General features: G+C 48.6%; 1 protein-coding gene across 12 annotated transcripts in view; it reads right to left on the bottom strand.

Annotated features, from left to right (window-relative positions):
• DCAF4 (DDB1 and CUL4 associated factor 4) overlaps positions 1 to 21,565 on the bottom strand; it is a 34,688-nt gene that overhangs the window by 7,857 nt on the left and 5,266 nt on the right. For 4 of the 12 annotated variants that reach the window (XM_021941350.2, XM_021941348.2, XM_021941352.2 and 1 more), the window contains exons 2-12: positions 18,111 to 18,210; positions 16,299 to 16,399; positions 15,823 to 15,980; positions 14,054 to 14,133; positions 12,820 to 12,922; positions 9,275 to 9,418; positions 8,126 to 8,175; positions 3,413 to 3,492; positions 3,178 to 3,243; positions 1,337 to 1,438; positions 1,117 to 1,214 (exon numbers count right to left, since the gene is read on the bottom strand). In XM_021941350.2, coding sequence (XP_021797042.1) covers positions 1,117 to 1,214; positions 1,337 to 1,438; positions 3,178 to 3,243; positions 3,413 to 3,492; positions 8,126 to 8,175; positions 9,275 to 9,418; positions 12,820 to 12,922; positions 14,054 to 14,133; positions 15,823 to 15,980; positions 16,299 to 16,399; positions 18,111 to 18,202 — 1,074 coding nt within the window. In that variant the 5' untranslated portion in view covers positions 18,203 to 18,210. Of the gene's footprint in view, positions 1 to 1,116; positions 1,215 to 1,336; positions 1,439 to 3,177; positions 3,244 to 3,412; positions 3,493 to 8,125; positions 8,176 to 9,274; positions 9,419 to 12,819; positions 12,923 to 14,053; positions 14,134 to 15,822; positions 15,981 to 16,298; positions 16,400 to 18,110; positions 18,211 to 21,188; positions 21,231 to 21,565 lie in introns of those variants that run through there. The other 8 variants (XM_021941354.2, XM_021941356.2, XM_021941349.2 and 5 more) reach the window with 7 other exon arrangements.

The following is a 21,565-nucleotide window of genomic DNA, read 5'->3' on the forward strand; positions in this document are numbered from 1 at the left end:
ACGCACTGCCCCCTTTGGCCTTTCTCTCTGAAGTCCCAGAGATAGCACCCCATCTCTACCAAACGCGGGTCAGCAGGTTCATTCACTTTTAAGGAAAGATGGTATTTTCTAGAGAAAAGTCCTTAAAATATAGTTATGACCACCTTTTTTTGAGACAGAGCCTTGCCCTGTCGCCCAGGCTAGAGTGCAGTGGTGCTATCTCGGCTCACTGTAACCTCCGCCTCCCGGGTTCAGGTGATTCTCCTGCCTCAGCCTCCTGAGCAGCTGGGATTACAGGCGCCTGGCACCACACCCAGCTAATTTTTGTATTTTTAGTAGAGAAGAAGTTTCACTATCTCGGCTAGGCTGGTTTCAAACTCCTGACCTTGTGATCTACCCATCTCGGCCTCCCAAAGTGCTGGGATTACAGCCATGAGCCACTGCACCTGGCCTGATTTTTTTTTTTTTTAAACTGACTTGAATTTATCAAGCTTAAATTCTTTTTTTTTTTTTGAGACGGAGTCTTGCTCTGTCGCCCAGGCTGGAGTGCAGTGGTGCGATATCGGCTCACTGCAAGCTCCGCCTCCTGGGTTCACACCATTCTCCTGTCTCAGCCTGTGTAGGTGGGACTACAGGCGCCTGCCACCACACCTGGCTAATTTTTGTATTTTTAGTAGAGATGGGGTTTCACTGTGTTAGCCAGGATGGTCTCGATCTCCTGACCTTGTGATCCATCCGTCTCGGCCTCCCAAAGTGCTGGGATTACAGGCGTGAGCCACCGCGCCCGGCCCTGATTTTTTAAATATATAAAATATATAACCTGAGACCTGTGAAGAATTGGTGTTTAGCTTATACATTTTAAAGATGGTTTGTCCTGCTGGGTAAATCCAAGTACCCAAGAACTGCTCACAATTCCTTTCCATGAGAGGTTGTTTAGAGCAACTCAGGCAAGCCTTTCTGGATCAACCAACTTTCACTCAGTTCAGACACGCTTACAAAGGAACCCACTGAGCCTTTCTGATGCTCTTTCTCCCCTGTCAAAGACGACTAGATAGCACACAGAGGAGTCCAATTTCAATCTGGCCAAATTTCTGCATGGGGCAAACTTTATATTCTGCCTGTCCCAATCCAACTAACCATGAGAGCAAACTGCTGGGCCAAGACATCACTGTTGGTCCCAAAGGACTGCCGGTGTCCCGTCACCACGTTGGTCAACAGGACCCGCCGAGACAAGCCTGGCGGAGACAGAGATAGGCTGGTGAGATTATGTCACATGTAGTCTGGGGAGAGGGACAGCTATAGGGGTTTTAAGGTCTGTTAAGGCCTCTTCTCTGGGCACCCGGGGAGCCAGGCTCACCTGTACTGAAGCAGTTATTTGCTTGGATATTCAGGGACCAGGCACAGGACCAGGCACCAGGGATCCGGAAACTGCAGAGCATGCCAGGCCGGTCTATTCCTGCTAAGGGGATAGGAGAATGTAAATTGTGGCTGCCCTCTAGCCAGGCCAGGGACCACTGGGTTCAGAAAACATCCAAATATGCCCATAGCTGCTCAGAGGGTCTATACCTTTGGCCCCATTCTGGGTTTTGTGGTTGCAAGAGAGAGGCTCAGCTGGGATGCCTGGCTCACAAGTGGTTATTCTGAAAATGCATGTATGTTAACATTCCCAGTAGTCATGTTTATAGTACTGATATCAAGGAGGTAGTGTACTGTCAGAGGTAAGGTGGCTCCGATCCTCGATCACCTACCAGCTATGTGATCTCAGGCAAGTGTGTGTGTATATACATACACACACACACAGACACACACACACACACACACACACACACACACACATAAAGATATATATAGATATATGTATTTTTAAGACAGGGTCTTGTTCTTTTGTCGTCTGGAGTGCAGTGGCATGATCATGGCTCAATGCATCCTCAACTTCCCAGGCTCAAGGAATCCTCCCATCTCAGCCTCCCAAGTAGCTGGGACCACAGGTGTGAGTTACCACACATGGCTAATTATTTATTTTTTGTAGAGATTGGAGTCTTGCTATGTTGCTCAGGCTGGTCTCGAACTCCTGGGCTCAAATGATTATCCTGCCTTGGCCTCCCAAAGTGTTGGGATTACAGGCATGAGTCACCATGCTTTGATAAAATATTTTTTAAAATAAACTTTTGCATTGATAGAACGTACACATTGGAAGGATACAGTTCAGTGAGTTATTACAAACTAAATATAGCCACATACCCGCCAATCAGGTTGAGAAACAAAACAATCAAGGCCGGGCGCGGTGGCTCACGCCTGTAATCCCAGCACTTTGGCAGGCCAAGGCAGGTGGATCACCTGAGGTCAGGAGTTCGAGACCAGCCTGACCAACATGGAGAAATCCCATCTCTACTAAAAATACAAAAATAGCCAGGTGTGGTAGTATATGCCTGTAATCCCATCTACTCGGGAGGCTGAGGCAGGAGAATCGCTTGAATCCCAGAAACAAAGGTTGCGGTGACCTGAGATCACGTCACTGTACTCCAGCCTGGGCAACAAAACTCCGTCTCAAAAACAAACAAACAAACAAAGAAAAAAGAAAAGACATAAAACAATCCAGTACCCCAGAGGCCTCCCTCACATCCCTTTCCCAATTACTGCCTCTCCAAAGGGTACTGTGAGCCTGACCTCCAACACTAAAAATTACTTTTGTAAGGCAAATTCTGAAACTCTCTGCCTCAGTTTCCTTAACCGTAAAATGGTGGTAAGACACACTCCTGCCTCATAAGCTTGCTGTGTGATGAAATACCAGGCACTGAGCTAAATGTGCGTGATCTCATCTAATTCTCCATGGATGTGCACTGGGAAGGCCTTGTCCACTTTAGGGAGGTTCAATATTCCATTCAACTTGGCAAGGGGCAGAGCTGGGATTCGTGCCAGGTTTGCCTAGGGGCAGAGCTGGGATTCGTGCCAGGTTTGCCTGAAGCCCACACTCTTAAGAGGCCTCTCACTCTTGTCTTATTGATCCTAATTATCTGATAGACTGAAAATGTAGTATCTAGAATGCTGTCAGGAAGGAGGAGTCAAATTGCCTTAACCTAGGCAGAATGTTAGGTACCCCTGATAGCACCTGAGGTGCTCTGGACCTTCGGAGGTGTCTTCTGAATGATGTGCACAGGCATCCAAATCAGTGTTCTAATCTCACGTTGGTTTACATACGTGTTAAGTCTGCTCTGGCTGCTGAAATGACTGAAATGGCCCAAGATGGGTAAAAAGGGGCAGATGCTGTAAAAAAAAAAAAAAAAAGCACATGCTTCTGGTACTAACCCTGGGACAGACTTAGGGAATCCTCCCACAGTGCCTCTGCAGTGGCCCCACACTCCTCTCTAAGCCACTCCCACACAGCTCTTGGGAGATATAGGACAGATTTCTTCAAAGGAAGAGAACCCTATACCTGGGTGACTATTGACGAACAGTGACGCTGGGAGCAGGGTCGCGCAGCCTGGAGTCTCCGCGAGTCCCATGAGGCACAGCCTGGAAAAAGCTGTTAAGGACAGTTAGGCACAAGGCTCCCCTCTGGGAGGAGGCATGGGCATTCACCCTTCGGAAGGTCATACGGCACACAACCTAGGACAGAGTAACCCCGCCGTCCAGATTCAACATACGTTTACACTGTCCACATTTAGCTTCGCGTGTTTTTTTTGGTTTGTTTGTTTGTTTTTGAGACGGAGTTTTGCTCTTGTTGCCCAGGCTGGGGTGCAATGGCGTGATCTTGGCTCACTGCAACCTCTGCCTCCTGGGTTCAAGTGATTCTCCTGCCTCAGCCTCCTGAGTAGCTGGGATTACAGGCATGTGCCACCATGCCTGTCTAATTTTGTATTTTTAGTAGACATGGGGTTTCTCCATCTTGGTCAGGCTGGTCTTGAACACCCGACCTCAGGTGATCTGCCCGCCCTGGCCTCCCAAAGTGCCGGGATTATAGGGGTGAGCCATCGTGCCCGGCCAGCTTCAGATTTTTTTTAAAGGGAAAAACAAATCAGATATCAGATATAGTTAAAAGCTGGGTGTGGTGGCTCCTGCCTATGTAATCCCAGCACTTTGGGAAGCTGAGGCAGGAGGATCACTCGAGCCCAGGAGTTCGAGACCAGCCTGGGAAACATGGCAAAACCTTTTCTCTACAAAAAATACAAAAACTAGCTGGGCGTGGTGGTGTGTGCCTGTAGTACCAGCTCCTCGGGAGGCTGAGGTGGGAGGATTGCTTGAGCCTTGAAAGTCGAGGCTGTGGTGAGCTGTGATCATGTGACTGCATTCCAGCCTGACTGACAGAGTAAGACCATGTCTCAAAAATAAAATACTATAAAAAAACCCCAAAAGCCCCCCTCTCTGATCCCTCCCTAGTCCAATTCTCCCTTCTCCCCTACCCAGAAAGAACTGCTCTTCTCAAACTGGTGTAAGTTCTTCTAAGCCATGCTGTATTTCCACTACATGTATTTGTCAATAAATAAAACAAAGCAACTTTTGTTTTAAAAAATACATACAGAAATGGCACTGCACAGAATATCTCACTACCAGCTCTTAAAATTTCTGCTTATCTGAATGGGTACAGGCGACACCTCACTATTATTTCAATGGCCATTTCCCTGACTACATGTGGGTGTCTGTTCACATGAGCGTAGTCACTGGGCAGTCTCTCTGACCTGCCCCTTTATACCCTTGCCTATGTGTGTGTCTTCTGACTGATGTGGTTCCTCTCCTTTTCCCCTCATAGCCAAACTTCACTCCAGAGGAGCCTGTATTTATTCTCACTCCCTTGCCTTTCCTCCACTGAAATCCAGGCCTGACCCTCAGCTTCCCAGAGAAGTGTTCTCACCACAGTCTTCAATGAGCTCCTGATTTCTAAATCTGACGGAAATGTTCCAGTTCTGCCCTATGGCCATGTAGCCCAATTTCTACTGCACACTCCTTGGCCTCAACCCACCACTCTCCGGGAAGTCTATCCTGGGCCTTCTCCTATCACACGATGCCCGGGCTAGGACCTGCGCCTGCCCCTTGGTGCCCTTCCCTCCACTCCTGCTGCCTCATTTCATGCCCTCACTGCCGCTCTCCGTCTTGCAGCAGCTTCTGTCTGAGGACTTGCTCTCACCTGTCTATCCCCCAGCAATGCCACCAAAGGAATCATTTTCAAAAATCACTCCACAATCACAAACCCCCGGGACCTCCCACATCCCTGAGCGAGCATTGTCTTGAAAGGTCCTACTCCCTAGCCAGAAACATCATGAATATCAAACTGCTGCCAAACATACCAAGCTTTCTCCCAACTCCTCCTTCTATTAGGAGTCCCTGGCCTCTTCCTGCCCTCATGGGTCTCCCTTCAGGAAGGTGGCTGCAATCCCTCCTGCATGCAGCTTTCCTCCTACACTGAAGACTGGTGGAGCTGCCTGTCTCCATCTCCTTGCAACTGCATATACTCGATAGGTGTTGTCTGAATGACCACACATATTCCTCACTGGAAAACGTAACTATCTGAAAAGCAATCACGTAACCTTTTAAAAATCTTTTTAAACATTTTATTTATATATATATATTTTTAGATGGAGTCTTGCTCTGTCGCCCAGACTGGAGTGCAGTGGTGCAATCTTGGCTCACTGCAACCTCTGTCTCCCGGGTTTTCAAGCAATTCTCCCGCCTCAACTTCCCAAGTAGCTGGGATTACAGGTGCATGCCACCACACCTGACTAATTTTTGTATTTTTAGTGGAGACGGGGTTTCACCATGGTGGCAAGGCTGGTCTCGAACTCCTGACCTCAAGTGATCCACCTGCCTCGGCCTCCCAAAGTGCTGGGATTATGGGAATGAGCCACTGCGCCCAGTCACTTTTTTCGTTTTTTTTTTTTTTAATTTAAGAGACAGGGTCTCTCTCTTTCACCCAGGCTGGAGTGCTGTAGTGTGATCATAGCTCACTGCAGCTTTGAAGTCTGGGGCTCAAGTGATCCTCCTGGCTCAGCTTCCTGAGTACCTGGAACTACAGGCATGCACCATGATGCTCAGCTAATATAATTTTTTTTTTTTTTTTTTTTTTGTAGAGAGCAGGTCTTGCTATATTCCCCAGGCTGGTCTCAAACTCCTGGCCTCAAGCAATGCCCCGACTTTGGCCTCCCAAAGTGCTGAGATTACAGGTGTGAGCCACCGTGCCTGGCCAGGTAACATGCTTGACCATCTGAGTATGTGATGTGTATGTGACATACCACTCTGGGTGGTAAGCTCCAAGTTAAGTATCTCCAGGATAGAGAGGGTGCTGAAACTGTAAATGGGAACAGCATCACCAAATAAACTTATTTTGCTTCTGGGTTTGGAGGGCACGGAAGTGAAGAAAGTGCGATGTGCATGTTAGTTACTGTTGCTGAATCTCAGCTTATTTATATTCAAACTTTGAGTACTTATGGGGCCACGCTAAGACTTAATCCTTTGACAGGCCACAGGTTAACTAAGGGCCCAATAAGTGTAGAAAGAATTCCATCTAACCCCCACCACTCTTGCAGGGAAAATGCAGAGTGCAGGTCTGAACAAAGTACTATTTTTCAAAAGGGAAAAAGTTACCTGAACTTCTGAAGCAGCACAAAAAATCTGTAGCACAAAGGCCCGAAGATTACCAGAAACTGCCACCAGAGGGCAAGCCACCGATGAGGCTACGACAGACCATCCATCCCTTAAAGCCCAATTACATGGAGTTTTTTTCCCTCTCCTTAGCCCACAGAAACATGAGAAACCATGCTGTTTTAAAAGACTGGAAATGAGAGCGAGGTTCGTTTTTGCTCTCTGCAGAGCTTGGCCTCTTTAGCCCTCTGGTTAGATCATCATAGGAACACGTGGTCAGTCCCATTAGCCTACAGAACCCCATCAAATGAAAGCCACATACAATTTTCAATTTGGAGAACACACATAGTTTGGTGCCTTATATAAATTTGTAATCAGGTCGCTAATGTATTTAGGCTTTACAAGCCTTTGAAATGTAAGCTGGGTGTGGTGGTGCATAGCTACAGTCCCAGCGACTTGGGAGGCTAAGGCAGGAGAATCACTTGAGCCCAGGAGTTCTAGGCTGGAGTGAGCTATGATTGCACCACTGCACTCAAGCCTGGATGACGAGCAAGACCCCTTTCTCTGAAAAAAATCAAATAAAAACCAAAAAACTCCTTTGAAAGACACTGCTGTGAAACAAATAAAATTTTAAAAAAAGACTCTGATTCAGTTATCACTTGTTGAAGACCAATGATGTACCAGGAACTGGTAGGTGCATTCACAGGAGTTAACTAATGCTAATCTCACGACAACTCAAGAAGTAGGTGTTAAGTACAACGAGCAGTCATGTTGTTTCCAGAACACATTTAATATGAGAATGAACCAAGGACAAGAGTCATTAACATGTGGCTTTCAGTGAATCAAGTCTTGTGCCATATCAAGAGCCCCCAAGGGTACCAGAGGCCAGGGACCACAACACTGTACTACTGTGCTCTCAGCAAAGTGGCTCCGCTCACTCAGGAAGGCAAAGACTAGTGTGATGAGTGCTCTAAAAAGCTGTTGCCAGCAGGGACCTGAGGCCCAGAACCCACGGACCCAAGTCCACTGCCAAAGAAACCCCCTCCCTGACCCTGCCCTCAGCTTCCCCTAGGAGGACCCTGCCCTCTTGACCACCGTTTTCCTCCCTGGCCTCAGGAGGAGCTGGGCTTCCTCCCCAAGGCTGTGCTGCTCCTTTCCGCTTTGTTGCTCTGCTACCGCACCAGCTCTCCGGCAGGAATACTGGGTCTGTGTTGTGAACCCAGAGCTTCCTGTCACACGCCACAGTGGCAGAGTGGGCCGGCCTTGGAGCCAGACTGCCCGAGTTCCTATCCTGTCTCCACCACATGCATGTGAAGGCCCAGAGAGTGTCTGCCACACAGTGACATCAATGTCATCTTGAGAAACAGCCATGATGGGACCTCAGCTACTTCTCTGTGCTCCACGGGCACCCTTGTGTTCTACCCAGGTACGCTTTTTTCTAAAGCATGAGATTTAAGTGCACAAGGGCCCAGCCCTCTAGTCACTAAGATGCCATGCCATGAAGCCCACAGATACCCAGGTCCACGTCAGGGTGTGGCCTGCCCACCAAACCTCTTCTTCTGCCAAAGGATACAGAATGTGGGAATCCAAGTGATTGAGCGAGGCCCAGCACACCGAATTCACCTGGTGAGGAAGCACACAGCAAGACGGAAAGTTACTCCACAGTAATATGCTTTCCTGTGGAATAACTTGTGGGGACACAGACATGTGACTTCTTTCTTCAGGTCTTGCTCCTCTTCAAATGGGCTGGAACAAACATTCTGAGGGCAGGGCTTGAGCAGGACAGGAAGTAACCTCAAGTCTGAGTCCTCCAACAGAGCCACAGGGAGACATTTGGTATATCTGGCATACCCTCTGGGCAGGGCTGAATGGCAGGAGATAAGCCTAACTCTGAAGGTGTATCTTACTTCACCCAGAAGCCATTTTCAACCTGTAACCATCTTGCGGCTTATGTCCCAACTGAATAGCAAGTCACAGCTTCTCATGGATGCCACCATCACCCCACTGCAACTTAAAGGTTGCTCCCTAGACAGGAAGCTCCTCTTATTTGTTTAAGCCTCAGTGCTGGCTGCGGCCTGGCTGGATGACGTATCACTCCAACACACAGGGCAGGACCCCTCCTATCCAGGCCACAGTCACTGTCACCCATGTCCAAGGAACTCTCTGCCCTGGTGTGGGCCCTTTCAGATCAACTCCTGGACCCCTGGAGAGACAGTCCTGAGGACCAGTTAAAGAAGCGCTGTTTCAACCTACCCCAATCATCTCATTTCACTTTTTTTTCCAAGACAAGAAACTCCTGGGACCCTTTTCTTTCCCTATGGGTTCTGAGCAACTATAAATCCATTTTTTGAGATAGGGTCTCACTCTGTTACCAAGGTTGGAGTGCAGTGGCACAATCATGGCTCACTGCAGCCTCGATCTCCCGGGCTCAGGTGATCTTCCCACCTCACCTCCCCCCGAATCCCCAAGTAGCTGGGACTACAGGTGCACACCACCACACTCAGATAATTTTTTTTTTTTTTTGTAGAGACGAGGTTTCACCATGCATGTTCCGCTGCCCAGGTTGGTCTGAAACTCCTAGGCTGAAGTAAAAATCAAGTCTTATGGAAAAATGAGGTAACCATGCTCTGCCGTCTTTCCCAATTGCTCTCCTCTATCCTGAATTTGGCCAACTATCCCCAGGGCCAAGTGTGCAGCAAGGCTACAGGGATGGGCAACATACCTTCCGGTTGGTGAAGTAGAGGTTTTCGTGCATGAACACCTTAAGCGTAGGGGTCTTCAGACTTTGCAGGTTGATGATGCCATACTTGGAGCCTCCGACTTTGACATCATTCACTGTGAAGAGCCGGTCACTGTTGGTATCTGCCTGGAGAAGAGAAGGGGGCAGTGGGTGACATCCCAGGCTGCGCCTGGTGGGTTACATAAGAGGGATCTGCCCATCTCTCCTGGCCCCTATGCTCTGTGCATTTTCACTAGGTGAGAGCTCCTCTCCATGAGCGAGTGTGGAGATGACCTCACTTTCCTAACTCAGTGCAGCCATCTCTGAGCAAAGTCAGTACATGTCTGATCTAACAATTCAAGAGGAAGGATGAGAATGGCAGTGAGGCGACATGGCCAGAAAGTCTGAGATCTGCATGAGGACCTCACTCAGAAGTGGGTTTCGGAGAGTGTTGGCACGCACCCAGAGGAATGTGCCACGTGCCATCACGAAGGCTGTGCAGCAATAGGAAAAATGCTAGTTCCTATTACATAGGCACTAATTTTTTTTACCACCATGAAAACAAACAAACAAACAAAAAACCCACTGAATAAAATGTGCAACAGAAAAAGACTGCATTCAAATGTAGGCTTTTGTGGCCAGGCACGGTGACTCAAGCCTGTAATCCCAGCACTTTGGGAGGCTGAGATGGGAAGGATCACAAGGTCAGAGATCGAGACCATCCTGGCCCCAGCTTACGGTGAAACCCGTCTCTACTTAAAAATACAAAAAAAACTAGCGGGCGGTGGCCTGTGGTCCCAGCCTCGGGAGGCTGAGGCGGGAGAATGGCGTGAAGCCGGGGCGGGCTTGCAGTGAGCTGAGATCTGGCCACTGCACTCAGCCAGACTGGAGGTGAATTCTGTCTCAAAACAAATAAACAAACAAAAAAAAAAACCAAACACAGGCACTGAGATGAGTCTTGCTCTGTAGCCCAGGCTGGAGTGCAGTGGTGCGTCTCCAATGCTGCAAGCTCCCACCTCCCGGAGTTCACGCCATTCTCCTGCTCAGCCTCCTGGTGGCTAGGTTCACAGGCACCCGCCACCCTAGTTTTTGTATTTTCAGGAGGCGGGGTTCACCATTAGCCAGGATGGTCTTGATCTCCTGACCTCGTGAGCAGCCATACCGACCTCCCAAAGTGCTGGGATTACAGGCTTGAGCAAAGGTAGGCTATTTTTTTATTTTTACTTTTTTAAAGAGGTGAGGTCTTACTGTTGTTACCCAGGCTGGAGTGCAGTGGCATGATCATGGCTCATGATAACCCTGAACTCCTGGGCTCAAGTGATCTTCTCTCCTCAGCCTCCTGAGCAGCTAGGACTACAGGCATGAACCACTGTGCCTGGCCACTTTTATATTTTTTTTGTAGAGATAGTGTCTCACTATGTTGTCCAGGCTGGTCTTGAACTTCTGGCATCAAGTGAGCCTCCTGCCTCAGCCACCCAAAGAGCTGGGATTACAGGTGTGAGGCACCATGCCTGGCTCAGGATGTGGGCTAATTTTTTTTTTTGAGAGGGTCTCACTCTGTTGCCCAGGCTGAAGTGCAGTGGCATGATCTCAGCTTGCTGAAGCCTCTGCCTCCCAGGTTCAAGCTATTCTCTCACCTCAGCCTCCTGAGTAGCTAGGACTACAGGTGTGAACCACCACACCCAGCTAATTTTGGTATTTTTAGTACAGACGGGGTTTCACAATGTTGGTCAGGCCAGTCTCGAACTCCTGACCTCAAGTGATCCTCCCACCTCGGTCTCCCAAAGTGCTGGGACTACAGGTGTGAGTCACTGCACTTGGCCCTATTTTTGTTTTTTCTTTTGAGACAGAGTCTTGATCTGGTTGCCCAGGCTGGAGTGCAGTGGCACAATCATGGCTCACTGCAGCCTTGACTTCCTGGGATCAAGTGATCCTCCCACCTCAGCCTCCCGAGTAGCTGGGACTACATGCACACACCACCATGCCCAGCTAATTTATATTTTTTGTAGAGACCCAGGCAACATGGGTCTTTTTGTAGAGACCCATGTTGCCTAGGCTGGTCTCGAACTTTTGGGCTCAAGTGAACTGCCTGTCGAAGCCTCCCAAAATGCTGAGATTACAGGCATGAACCACTGTGCCAGATGTGGGCTATTTTAAGCTTTTCTTTTCTCCTTTTAAAACATGATGTGGTTAATCGCTATTTCAAAGCAAAAACTCTACATAGCTATGTGTTTTGTATATATTAATAAATACAGACCCACACACAGGTTTGGACGCTGGTTTTGGTGAAAGTGTATCAACTTTGTTAAGTTCACCCAGGAAGAAGTCATGTTCCCAGAAGAATCACTGAGACTAGACTCAGATCTGAAAAACTGCGCGCCAGGTGGCAAGCCACTTTCCGGCCCTGCGGTCACACCGGCCAGCCCGTCACTGTGACTTTGGGTGATGGAGACGACCTACCACATGTAAAGCCTGGGTCAGGAGAGATGAAGCACGAGGGTCGGGGTGTCCAGGCTTGTGAACAGTGGCCTGTGTATCACCAGACCCCACACGCCAATGATCCCCACTGTTCCCATGTGCTTTACCCCAGGGAAGGGACTCCTGAGGGGAACCCACCACAACAGAAGATTCCACTCATTCAGTCAAACCATATCCCCAAGCACTCATGGAGAGAAAAGCCACACGGGAGAATGTGGGCCCAGCCCCCAACACCCCTCACACGGAAGGACCCCACTCTGGTGGTCTCCTGGGGCAGAAGGATGCAGTGTTGACCTCCAGGGTCAATCTCTAGCATCGGCCTCCAGTCCGGCCAGCAGATGACCGAGTCCAGATGCTCCTGCCTCTGTATCCTCGTCTCACTCTCCCTGGCTTTCCCTCAGCCTCCAGGAAGGACAGGGCTTGCTGGGCACACCCTGCTCTTACGTGGTCCATCGAGAGGTCAGGGACCTTTGTTTGCAGTGGACCCTCTAGCTCTCTGCCAACATTTCCTTGGCCTCTGGGTTTAAGCGGCTGACCTTGGCCTCCAGCTTGGGTCCATCCCAAACCAGAGAAGGCCTTTCACCCCCTGCAAATGATGTGATGGAGGTGTGTTGATGGGAGGTGCCCCTGAGGCCAGGGCGGCAAGCAAGGAGTGACCAAAGGCATACTGGGCTGCAGGTTTAGCCACCAAGTCCTGTCCCAGTTCAGGAAGAATTAGATGTTCCCTGGTCCACTGTGAACTTTTTTAAATGAATATATAACACAGCCAAGGAGAAGTTACTGTGTCAGGTTTCTTAGTCAAGGTGTGGCTGGGTCCAGACTCTGATGTCAAACAATGGAACTGATATGGGGGTGATGATGGTCACCACACAGCCTGCCTGCCAGCTCAGCATCTCCCAGCCAGTAGCCAGCAGGCAGGTTAAAATCGTACAACCAAGAAGATGCCACCTGCTTTCATTGCAGTTGGCTTCTCCAGAGCCAGGCTTGATGACTGGCAACGCTAAGCCACAAAGTGTCCAGAGGGTGGTACTCACATCCTAGGCATCCACAGCTGTCCCCCTCCCACTCACCAGTATGAGGTTAAATCGGTCGCTTGCCAAGGCAGAGGGATCCAAGCTCCGAATCTGGACCTTTTTCCTCTCCATGCAACTGAGACGCAGCTCGTGGGCTAAACTGCAGAAACAGAGGGTAGGGGCATGGATGCTGTAGCTGACATGCATGAAGAAATTTCGGGGGTCTCTGGCCTTCCCTCCCCGCTGAGGCCCATCTCTCCTCGTCAGCCTGCTCCATAGTACTTCTCAGCAATGGAGCTGAGCAAGATCCCAGATTATCTGAATTTGAGTTTCCCCACAGAACACTCAGGAAGATGAAAATGAAGAAGTGAGTGGCCCATTTACAGAGTCAAAGAGTGGGAGTTAGAGGGACTTGTGCCTGCATCATCCAGGACAGCTCCTTCTCCTGAGATGACGAAAGTGCTGGAGATGAAACAATGGTCTGGAGGGCACTCCGCTGCTGGGAAGAGCCCCAGGATATGCTGCCTCTTGTTTCGCAGGATGAGGAACAGATCTAACTAGAGTTTTAACTCTTTCTGTCTCAGAAGGAGGAAAACAGAGGAGGGGCCTACCCTGCCTGATACCCACGGTGTTTCTGGCCTTCCCTGAAGGAGTCCTGCTCCAAGGTGCGAGGGCTGTGCCCCAGGAAGCTGCCTTAAATGCAGGGTTCTTCACTTACACATGTACAGTGGGGGCAGGAGACGCAGGGTTGGAGTCAGACAGTTCCCCACTTCTAGCTTTACCTTGAGCAAATCACTCCACTCTGAGCCCCAGTCTCTTCCTCAGGAAATGGGGAAAAGTATCGGCCTATCTCACAGGGTTTTAGTTAGAATTGTATCAGACATCATAAGTACTTGGATAAAGTTTAGTACACACACATCCATTTAATGCCCCATTTTTGGTGACAACTCATTAGAAAGAAAAGAAGCATGCAGAAATGTCATGGGAATGAAGTTGTAGGATCTTCTACTAGAATGACTTATGAGTACCAGAGAATAGACATCTCTGCCTACGTCCCCATCCTCTCTCCCTAGCCTCCTGCAAGAGTCCCTCTCCTTCAGTCTAGAGAGAACAGCTTTCTCAGGGTGGGTTTAAGCAGCAGAAGGCAGGTTCTGAACTGGAGCCCGTCAACTGTGCAGGTGCCTCACAGGGTAGCCACATGGTCTGTCCAGATTGGATTCTTGTACCATGAAAATAAGAAACAGGAAAAGAACATTCATGAAGAAAACATAACAAAGAGGCATTGTCTTACTGGCAATAACTGGTGACGTTGAGAAAACCCAGTTGGCTTTTTCGGAGCATGGAAGATGCATTAAATCCCATCCTGGCAATCTAGATTTATTACAAAAAAGAGAACAATTCAATGAAGATTTATTTGTTATGGGATAATGGAGAATGTTTTTCATTCCACAGGACGCAATAAAGGAAATAGGCACTAAATTGGCAGAAATTTTATGCATAAAAATCCAATGGTATCCTTTCCAAGTCTCCTGTCCTTGGCAAGAGAAAAGGCCCAGCACAAGAAAGTGTGGGCGAAGGCCGGGTGCAGTGGCTCACGCCTGTAATCCCAGCACTTTGGGAGGCCGAGGCGGGCGGATCACAAGGTCAGGAGATCGAGACCATCCTGGCTAACATGGTGAAACCCCGTCTCTACTAAAAATACAAAAAGAAATTAGCTGGGTGTGGTGGCACGCGACTGTAGTCCCAGCTACTTGGGAGGCTGAGGCAGGAGAATGGCTTGAACCCAGGAGGCGGAGCTTGCAGTGAGCCGAGATCACACCACTGCACTCCAGCCTGGGCAATAGAGCGAGCCCCCATAAAAAAAAAAAAAAAAAAAAAAAAAAAAATGTGAGCAGGAAAGTCTGCTCCTCAACTCTGCCATGTTTTCCATCCACATACACCCAGGGGCACGAAGTCACCAGGTGCAAGAGTGCAGCAATGGGACTGCAAACAGGCCTGCATTGCTTTCCATTCCCCCTGTGGTGACCCAAGGCTGGAACTATACATTCCATTGCCTACCTTGACAACAATATATGCTAGCATTTAGACCTGTGTCAAGATGGCCTGTATTCCAAACCATGCATCCTGGTCTTCTATTTAAAATAGAAAGCTGGGTCGGGCATGGTGGCCAACACCTCTAATCCCACACTTTGGGAGGCCAAGGTGGGCGGATTACTTGAGGCCAGGAGTTCAAGATCAGCCTGGCCAACATGGTGAAACTCCATCTCTACAAAAAAAATACAAAAATTAGCTGGGCATGGTGGCAGGCACCTGTAATCCCAGCTACTTGGGAGGCTGAGGCAGGATGCTCACTTGAACCTGGGAGGTGGAGGCTGCAGTGAGCCGAGATCACACCACTGCACTCCAGCCTGGGTGACAGAGTGAGACCCTGTCTCAAAAAAAAAACCAAAAACCAAAAAACAGTTACTAAAATTGTATCACACTGCCTCCCAAGATTCCTTCAGGAATGACAAAACAGAACTGCTGAAGAAGGTTGGGCGTGGTGGCTTGCGCCTATAATCCCAGCACTTTGGGAGGCTGAGGCGGGCAGATCACTTGAAGTCAGGAGTTCAAGACCAACCTGGCCAACATGGTGAAACCCTGTCTCTACTAAAAATAAAAAAATTAGCTGGGCGTGGTGGGACGTGCCTGTAGTCCCAGCTACTCAGGATGCTGAGGCAGGAGAATCGCTTGAACCCGGGAGGCAGAGGTTGCAGTGAGCCAAGATCATGCCACTGCACTCCAGCCTGGGCAACAAAGTGAGACTCCATCTCGAAAAGATAAATAAATAAAAAAATAACTGCTGAAAAAATTTAGCAAACGAGAAAATGGGGATGGAAGGAGGGGCTCTTGGCTGTTCTTATTCTTGTCTTCTTTCTGCCAGGGAAAAGCTGGGGCTACACCCCCTGAAGTGCCTCTGCTAAGTGCTGCAGGGGTATCTAATTGGCACCCTTTTCAACAGTGGATGGATAGGTGCTGGCAGGAGCGGAGAACAGGGGGGCGAAGGGGTGAGGAGCCCACCTTTTTCTGCTTGTCCTCTTCCTCAAGCAGCCGCAGTCTCTTGCTCTCCATCTCCTTCTGCCGGATGCTCTCTTTCGTCAGGGGGTTGCAGTTGTTATGTCCAGGGAGCAAGCGGAAGTAGCGTTTCTTTTCAGGGTCAAAGTAAAACCCAGGTAGCTCTTTACACAAAAAAATTAAATGCATCAATTTCAACCACTGTGAACTGACCACCTGAGTTGGGTGCCCAGTGGCCTGTCCCCCCACCTCATGGCTGCCTGTCTTTTCTGAGAGCGGGGATGAGCTGCCCTTGTCAAGCAACATCCCGGACTGTGCTCAGTCCTGGGGGAGACGGTTTGCCTCAGGACCACCACTCCTGATGCACCCAGCTCCCTCCCTGAGTGTTTCAATTTGCTCCTGGAACTCCTTCTGAGCCAGGAATGGGTCTCAGCCTTCCCTGTGCGCAGGGGCCAGGAGTCTCACCCAGCAAGTGGCCTTACCCGGCACAGAGGAGGCCCCAGCTGTGCCAGACGAGGTCGACGGAGACTCATCATCACCGTGGCTGGAATCCTGAGCCAACTGTGCTGCCTGGGAGTCGGACCTGTTGACACACAGCTGTGTTAACTTGGAGCCCAGGGCTTGAGTTCCAGGCATTCTGACTGGGGGTCCATTTGGGAAGTTCTGCAACCTTCGCCTCTGATCTCTGACCTTTCTGATTACTTGAGAAGCACTGATCTCCTCTTGCAAATACAACAAAATAGGGCAAGGTTTTGGTTTTTCACTCTTTTTTCTTTCTTTAAAAGAGAACAGATGTTAGTGATTCCCTCTTCTTATTTTCTCACTCAAGCATTTTGTGAGGTCTTGTGGAATTTTCCAGATTAAAAGAAAAAATAGAAATCTCTGCCAATAAGAATTTTACCAGCTGGGCTCATTTGTCAGCACAACGGCAGTTACAAGGCTAGGTGAATTTCATTCTTTATTGGATTCAGTAGCATGAAGAATTTAACTTTTACTTGACTACACAATCTTACAGACAGAAAAACTGGGTTTGGGGGACAGAGTTGATTAGTTAGTAACACTGGGATAGAGCCGTGGCTATAACACTTGATGTGTAAATCCACAAGTAGCTTCTGTGGGAATTATAGGCTGAAGGATGTAGCAGGGGCGTGTGCCACGCCACCCAGATAATTTTTGTATTTTTAGTAGACAGGGGGTTTCGCCATGTTGGCCAGACTGGTCTCAAACTCCTGACCTCAAGTGATCCGCCTGCCTTGGCCTCCCAAAGTGTTGGGATTACAGGCGTCAGCCACCACGCCCGGCCCAGCCAACTTTATTTTAAAAATACATTTAATGTTGCCTTGGCCTGGCGTGGTGATTCATGTCTGTAATCCTAGCACTTTGGGAGGCTGAGGCAGAAGGATCACTTGAGCTCAGGACTTTGAGACCAGCCTGAGCAACAGAGTGAGACTTCATCTCTTAAGGAAATAAATAAATGTAATGTAGCTTGGTGTACAGTGTTTTAAAGTCTACACTAGTATAATGTCCTAAGCCTTTGTGTTCACTCATCACTCACTCACTGATTTCCAGTCCTGCAAGCTCTATTCACAGGAAGTGTCATATATAGGTATACCGTTTAAAAAAAATCCTATATACCCTATCTTTACTGTATCTTTTCTATGTTGAGATCCACAAATACCACTGTGTCCTGCCTGCCTCTCGCATTCAGTAGTCACATGCTGCACAGGTTTGCAGCCTAGGAGCAATGGGCTATACCCATGTATCTTAGATGTGTGGCTGGCTGTATCATGTAGGTTTGTGTTAAGTATGTGCTATGATGTTTGCGTGACACGACAGCCTAATAACACATTCCTCAGAATGCATTCCCCTCGTTAAGTGAAGCATGAGTGTATATCCTTGTCCAAGACTTAGGCTGAATAAAATTTGGTTTCCACAAAGGTATTTTCATAAAAGGTCTACAAAATGGAGAAACGGTTTTCCAGTTGTATCAGATAACGTCTACCTCCAGCCTTACGGCGAATGCCCTGGCCAGAGGTCGTGGTCGCTTAGGAAAGAACAGAGAGTGGTCCTCTCTCCTCATTACTCAGTGTGGTGGGCTGGCCCACCACAGCCACATGCCCTGGGAGCACGTTAGGAAGGGAGGCTCTCCTCAAGACCCCTCAGACCCACGGAATCAGAACCTGCATTGGGACGAGCCCCCTGGTGATCTCCACGCCTGTGAGCGTGTGACATGCCATGCGTACAATACCAGAAGCACACTGGGCAAAAGTGGCTCCCCAGAGCAGCACACTTGCCTGTCTTCAGGATCACGGAGTCTGAACCAAGGGTTCTGCTGGTGGCTTCTTCTCCCATGTCTTCTTCTACTCTGCCAGCTACTTTTATTCATTTCTGTTCCTAAAAGAGAAAAACAAAAATTCCATGAATCTCCGTGCGTGGGCGTGGCTTTTCTGTTTGCTTCTTGACAGCTGCTTCATGTTCAGCACCAGCAAAAGGCTGACCCACCCTGGGTTATCATCAGATTTGCCACACCAAGCCTTACCCAGGAAGGGCTGCCTCCAGCACTCTCCCAACATCCTTCCCACTTCCTTCCTGTCACCCCTAGTTGACCACATAGCTCCCTACTCCACAGAAATAGGGATGGCTGGGCACGGTGGCTTATGCCTGTAATTCCAGCACTTTGGGAGGCTGAGGCGGGCGGATCATGAGATCAGTTCGAGATCAGCCTAACCAACAGAGTGACACCCCGTCTTTACTAAAAATACAAAACTTAGCCAGGAGTGGTAGCGTGCACCTGTAATCCCAGCTACTCAGGAGGCTGAGGCAGGAGAATAGTTTGAACCTGGGAGGCGGAGTTTACAGTGAGCTGAGATCGCGCCACTGCACTCCAGCCTGGGCGACAGAGTGAGACTCCATCGAAAAGAAAAGAAAAGAAAAGAAAACAAAACAAAACAAAAGAAAAGAAAACAAAAGAAAAGAAAAGAAAAGAAAAGAAAAGAAACGAAACGTTGCTAGGCATGAATCCCCTAACTTCACTCCCTTCTGCTCCACAAATACCTGCCGTTACTAATTGTCTTCTTCCTTGTCTTGGACAACAGGTATCACTGCTCCTTTTCAAAAAGCAGACCCATCCCACCTGGCTATTGATCTCATTCCTCCCCAGGAACTGCAGACATCTGTTTCTACATATGTTAATGTCTCCTTCTCCTTATCTCAGCTTAAAAACATGCCCAGGTTTTTCATTTGTTAGTGTTCCATTTCTAATCCAAAAAGAATGGGCATATTCTGAAAGAATGGTCTATATCCACGAACTCAGTGTCTTCATCTCCCAATATTCCTCAACCCACTGCAGCCAAGCTTCCTCTGTCCTCGCCTTTCTGCTAAAATGCTCTTGCTCGTGATCACCTACTTGCCCAAGTGAGTGGTCTCTTTTTAGCCCTTATTCCTGTAACATGCGGCAGGCACCAGGAGGCTACATTCTTCCTTTGGTTTCTGTAATATCTTTCTCTTGGTTTTCTTCTTGCTAAATGAATCCTTTGCTCATTTCTCCTGGGTCACACACCCTGTGTGTGCTTCCCATTGTTCTGTCCTAGATCCTCTTCTTTTCAGACTTAACACCATCTCATCTACCAATGCAGATGCAGCTCCAACCCTAATATCCCTACTGAGCATCAAGTTCCTATATGCTGCTTCCTGTCTATTTCCGCAGATCCAACAGGTTCAAAAGTGAGTTCATGATTTCTCCCTAACCCCCGATCTGCTCTTTTGCCTGTCTAAATTTCTCTTTTCTGAAAGTAATATCCCTGCTCCTGCAGCCCAAATGTGTGTGTTTGGTTTTTGTTTGTTTGTTTGTTTGTTTTGAGATGGAGTCTCGCTCTGTTGCCCAGGCTGGAATGTAGTGGCGCCATCTCAGCTCACTGCAACCTCTGCCTCTCGGGTTCAAGCAATTCTCCTGCCTCAGCCTCCAAAGTAGGTGGTACTACAGGCACCCGCCACCACACCTGGCTAATTTTTGTATTTTTAGTGAAGACGGGGTTTCACCATGTTGGCCAGGCTGTTCAAGAACTCCTGGCCTCAAGTGATCTACCTGCCTCGTCCTCTCAAAGTGCTGGGATTACAGGCATGGGCCACCAAGCCTGGCCCCCAAATTTTTATCTTATTAATCGTCCTAAACAATGGCTCCTGAACACCATGTGTGGGTTTCCCTATGGATCAGTTATCTTATACCCCAGCTAAAGAATACAGTTGTGGCCGGGCGCGGTGGCTCAAGCCTGTAATCCCAGCACTTTGGGAGGCCGAGACAGGCGGATCACGAGGTCAGGAGATGGAGACCATCCTGGCTAACACGGTGAAACCCCGTCTCTACTAAAAAATACAAAAAACTAGCCGGGCGAGGTGGTGGGTGCCTGTAGTCCCAGCTACTCGGGAGGCTGAGGCAGGAGAATGGCGTCAACCCGGGGGGGCGGAGCTTGCAGTGAGCTGAGATCTGGCCACTGCACTCCAGCCTGGGCAACAGAGAGAGACTCTGTCTCAAAAAAAAAAAAAAAAAAAAAAAAAAAGGATTCCGTTGTATTTATTAATAGTTAAGGTACAAGCTGAAAGGCACTGTGCACAGGAAGGGAAGCATGTGTGGCCAGTGTTAAGACTGGTAGGAAAATAGCTGCATGCGGTAGCTCATGCCTATAATTCCAGCACTTTTGGGAGGCTGAAGTGGGAGGATTGCTTGAGCCCAGAGTTTGAGACCAGCCTGGGCAACATAGTGAGACCTCATCTCAAAAAAAGAAAAAGACTGATAGGAGAAATAAGCCCTACTGACATAAAGCTTATTATTATTACCAACTCTAGAAAAAGGTCAAAATTCCTTTAGAGTGTATGTTCTGTATATGAAATGATTCTAATTTGTTTAATTATATAACAGTGTATGAATACAGCAAGGAACACACGAATTGGTGAGTCAGACTTCAGATCACCCACAGGAGGCAGGACTGTGTCCCACTCACACCATTATCCTCAACAGGCGGCTGCACAATCAGCAGGACACAGTTGATGAGAAAAGCACTGACAAGTGCCAATTTGGGCCAGGGAGAGCATGTGTTCACCCCTAACTCATATAGGCCCCAGGTACAGGCACTTCAATCCGGTAAGGGGGCCTGCCAACATCAAGTAATATAGTTGTTGAGGTTGGGCAAAAATCCTTTTAAAGGCCAGGTGTGGTGGCTCATGCTTGTAATCCCAGCACTTTGGGAGGCCGATGCGGGTGGATTACCTGAGGTCAGGAGTTCGAGATCAGCCCGGCCAACGTGGTGAAACCCCGTCTCTACTAAAAGTACAACAATTCACCGGGCGTGGTGGCGGGTGCCTGTAATCCCACTTACTTGGGAGGCTGAGGCAGGAGAATCGCTTGAACCTGGGAGGCGGAGGCTACAGTAAGCCACGACTGCACCCATCACACTCCAGCCTGGGCAATAGAGCGAGACTCCATCTCAAAAAAAAAAAGAAAAAGAAAAAAATCATTTAAAAAGTCACACTAATAAAGCCTTCCAAATACAGAAAGAGTTTAAAGGCTAGTACGAACACAGTACCTTTCTAGTACTTTTAAGACGCCTGTTCAGGGGTGGGGAGTGTGTCTTCCCCAAACACAAACATAGTTCATTCTCTACGGCCGCTTTACAGTCCATGCTTGCACTCATCACTCTGCATGACTCTTTGTTCATACTCCCATCTTATACTGGATGTGAGGTGAATTCTATAA

The sequence above is a fragment of the Papio anubis genome, chromosome 7, assembly GCF_008728515.1.
Source record: "Papio anubis isolate 15944 chromosome 7, Panubis1.0, whole genome shotgun sequence".
Lineage (NCBI taxonomy): Eukaryota > Metazoa > Chordata > Mammalia > Primates > Cercopithecidae > Papio > Papio anubis.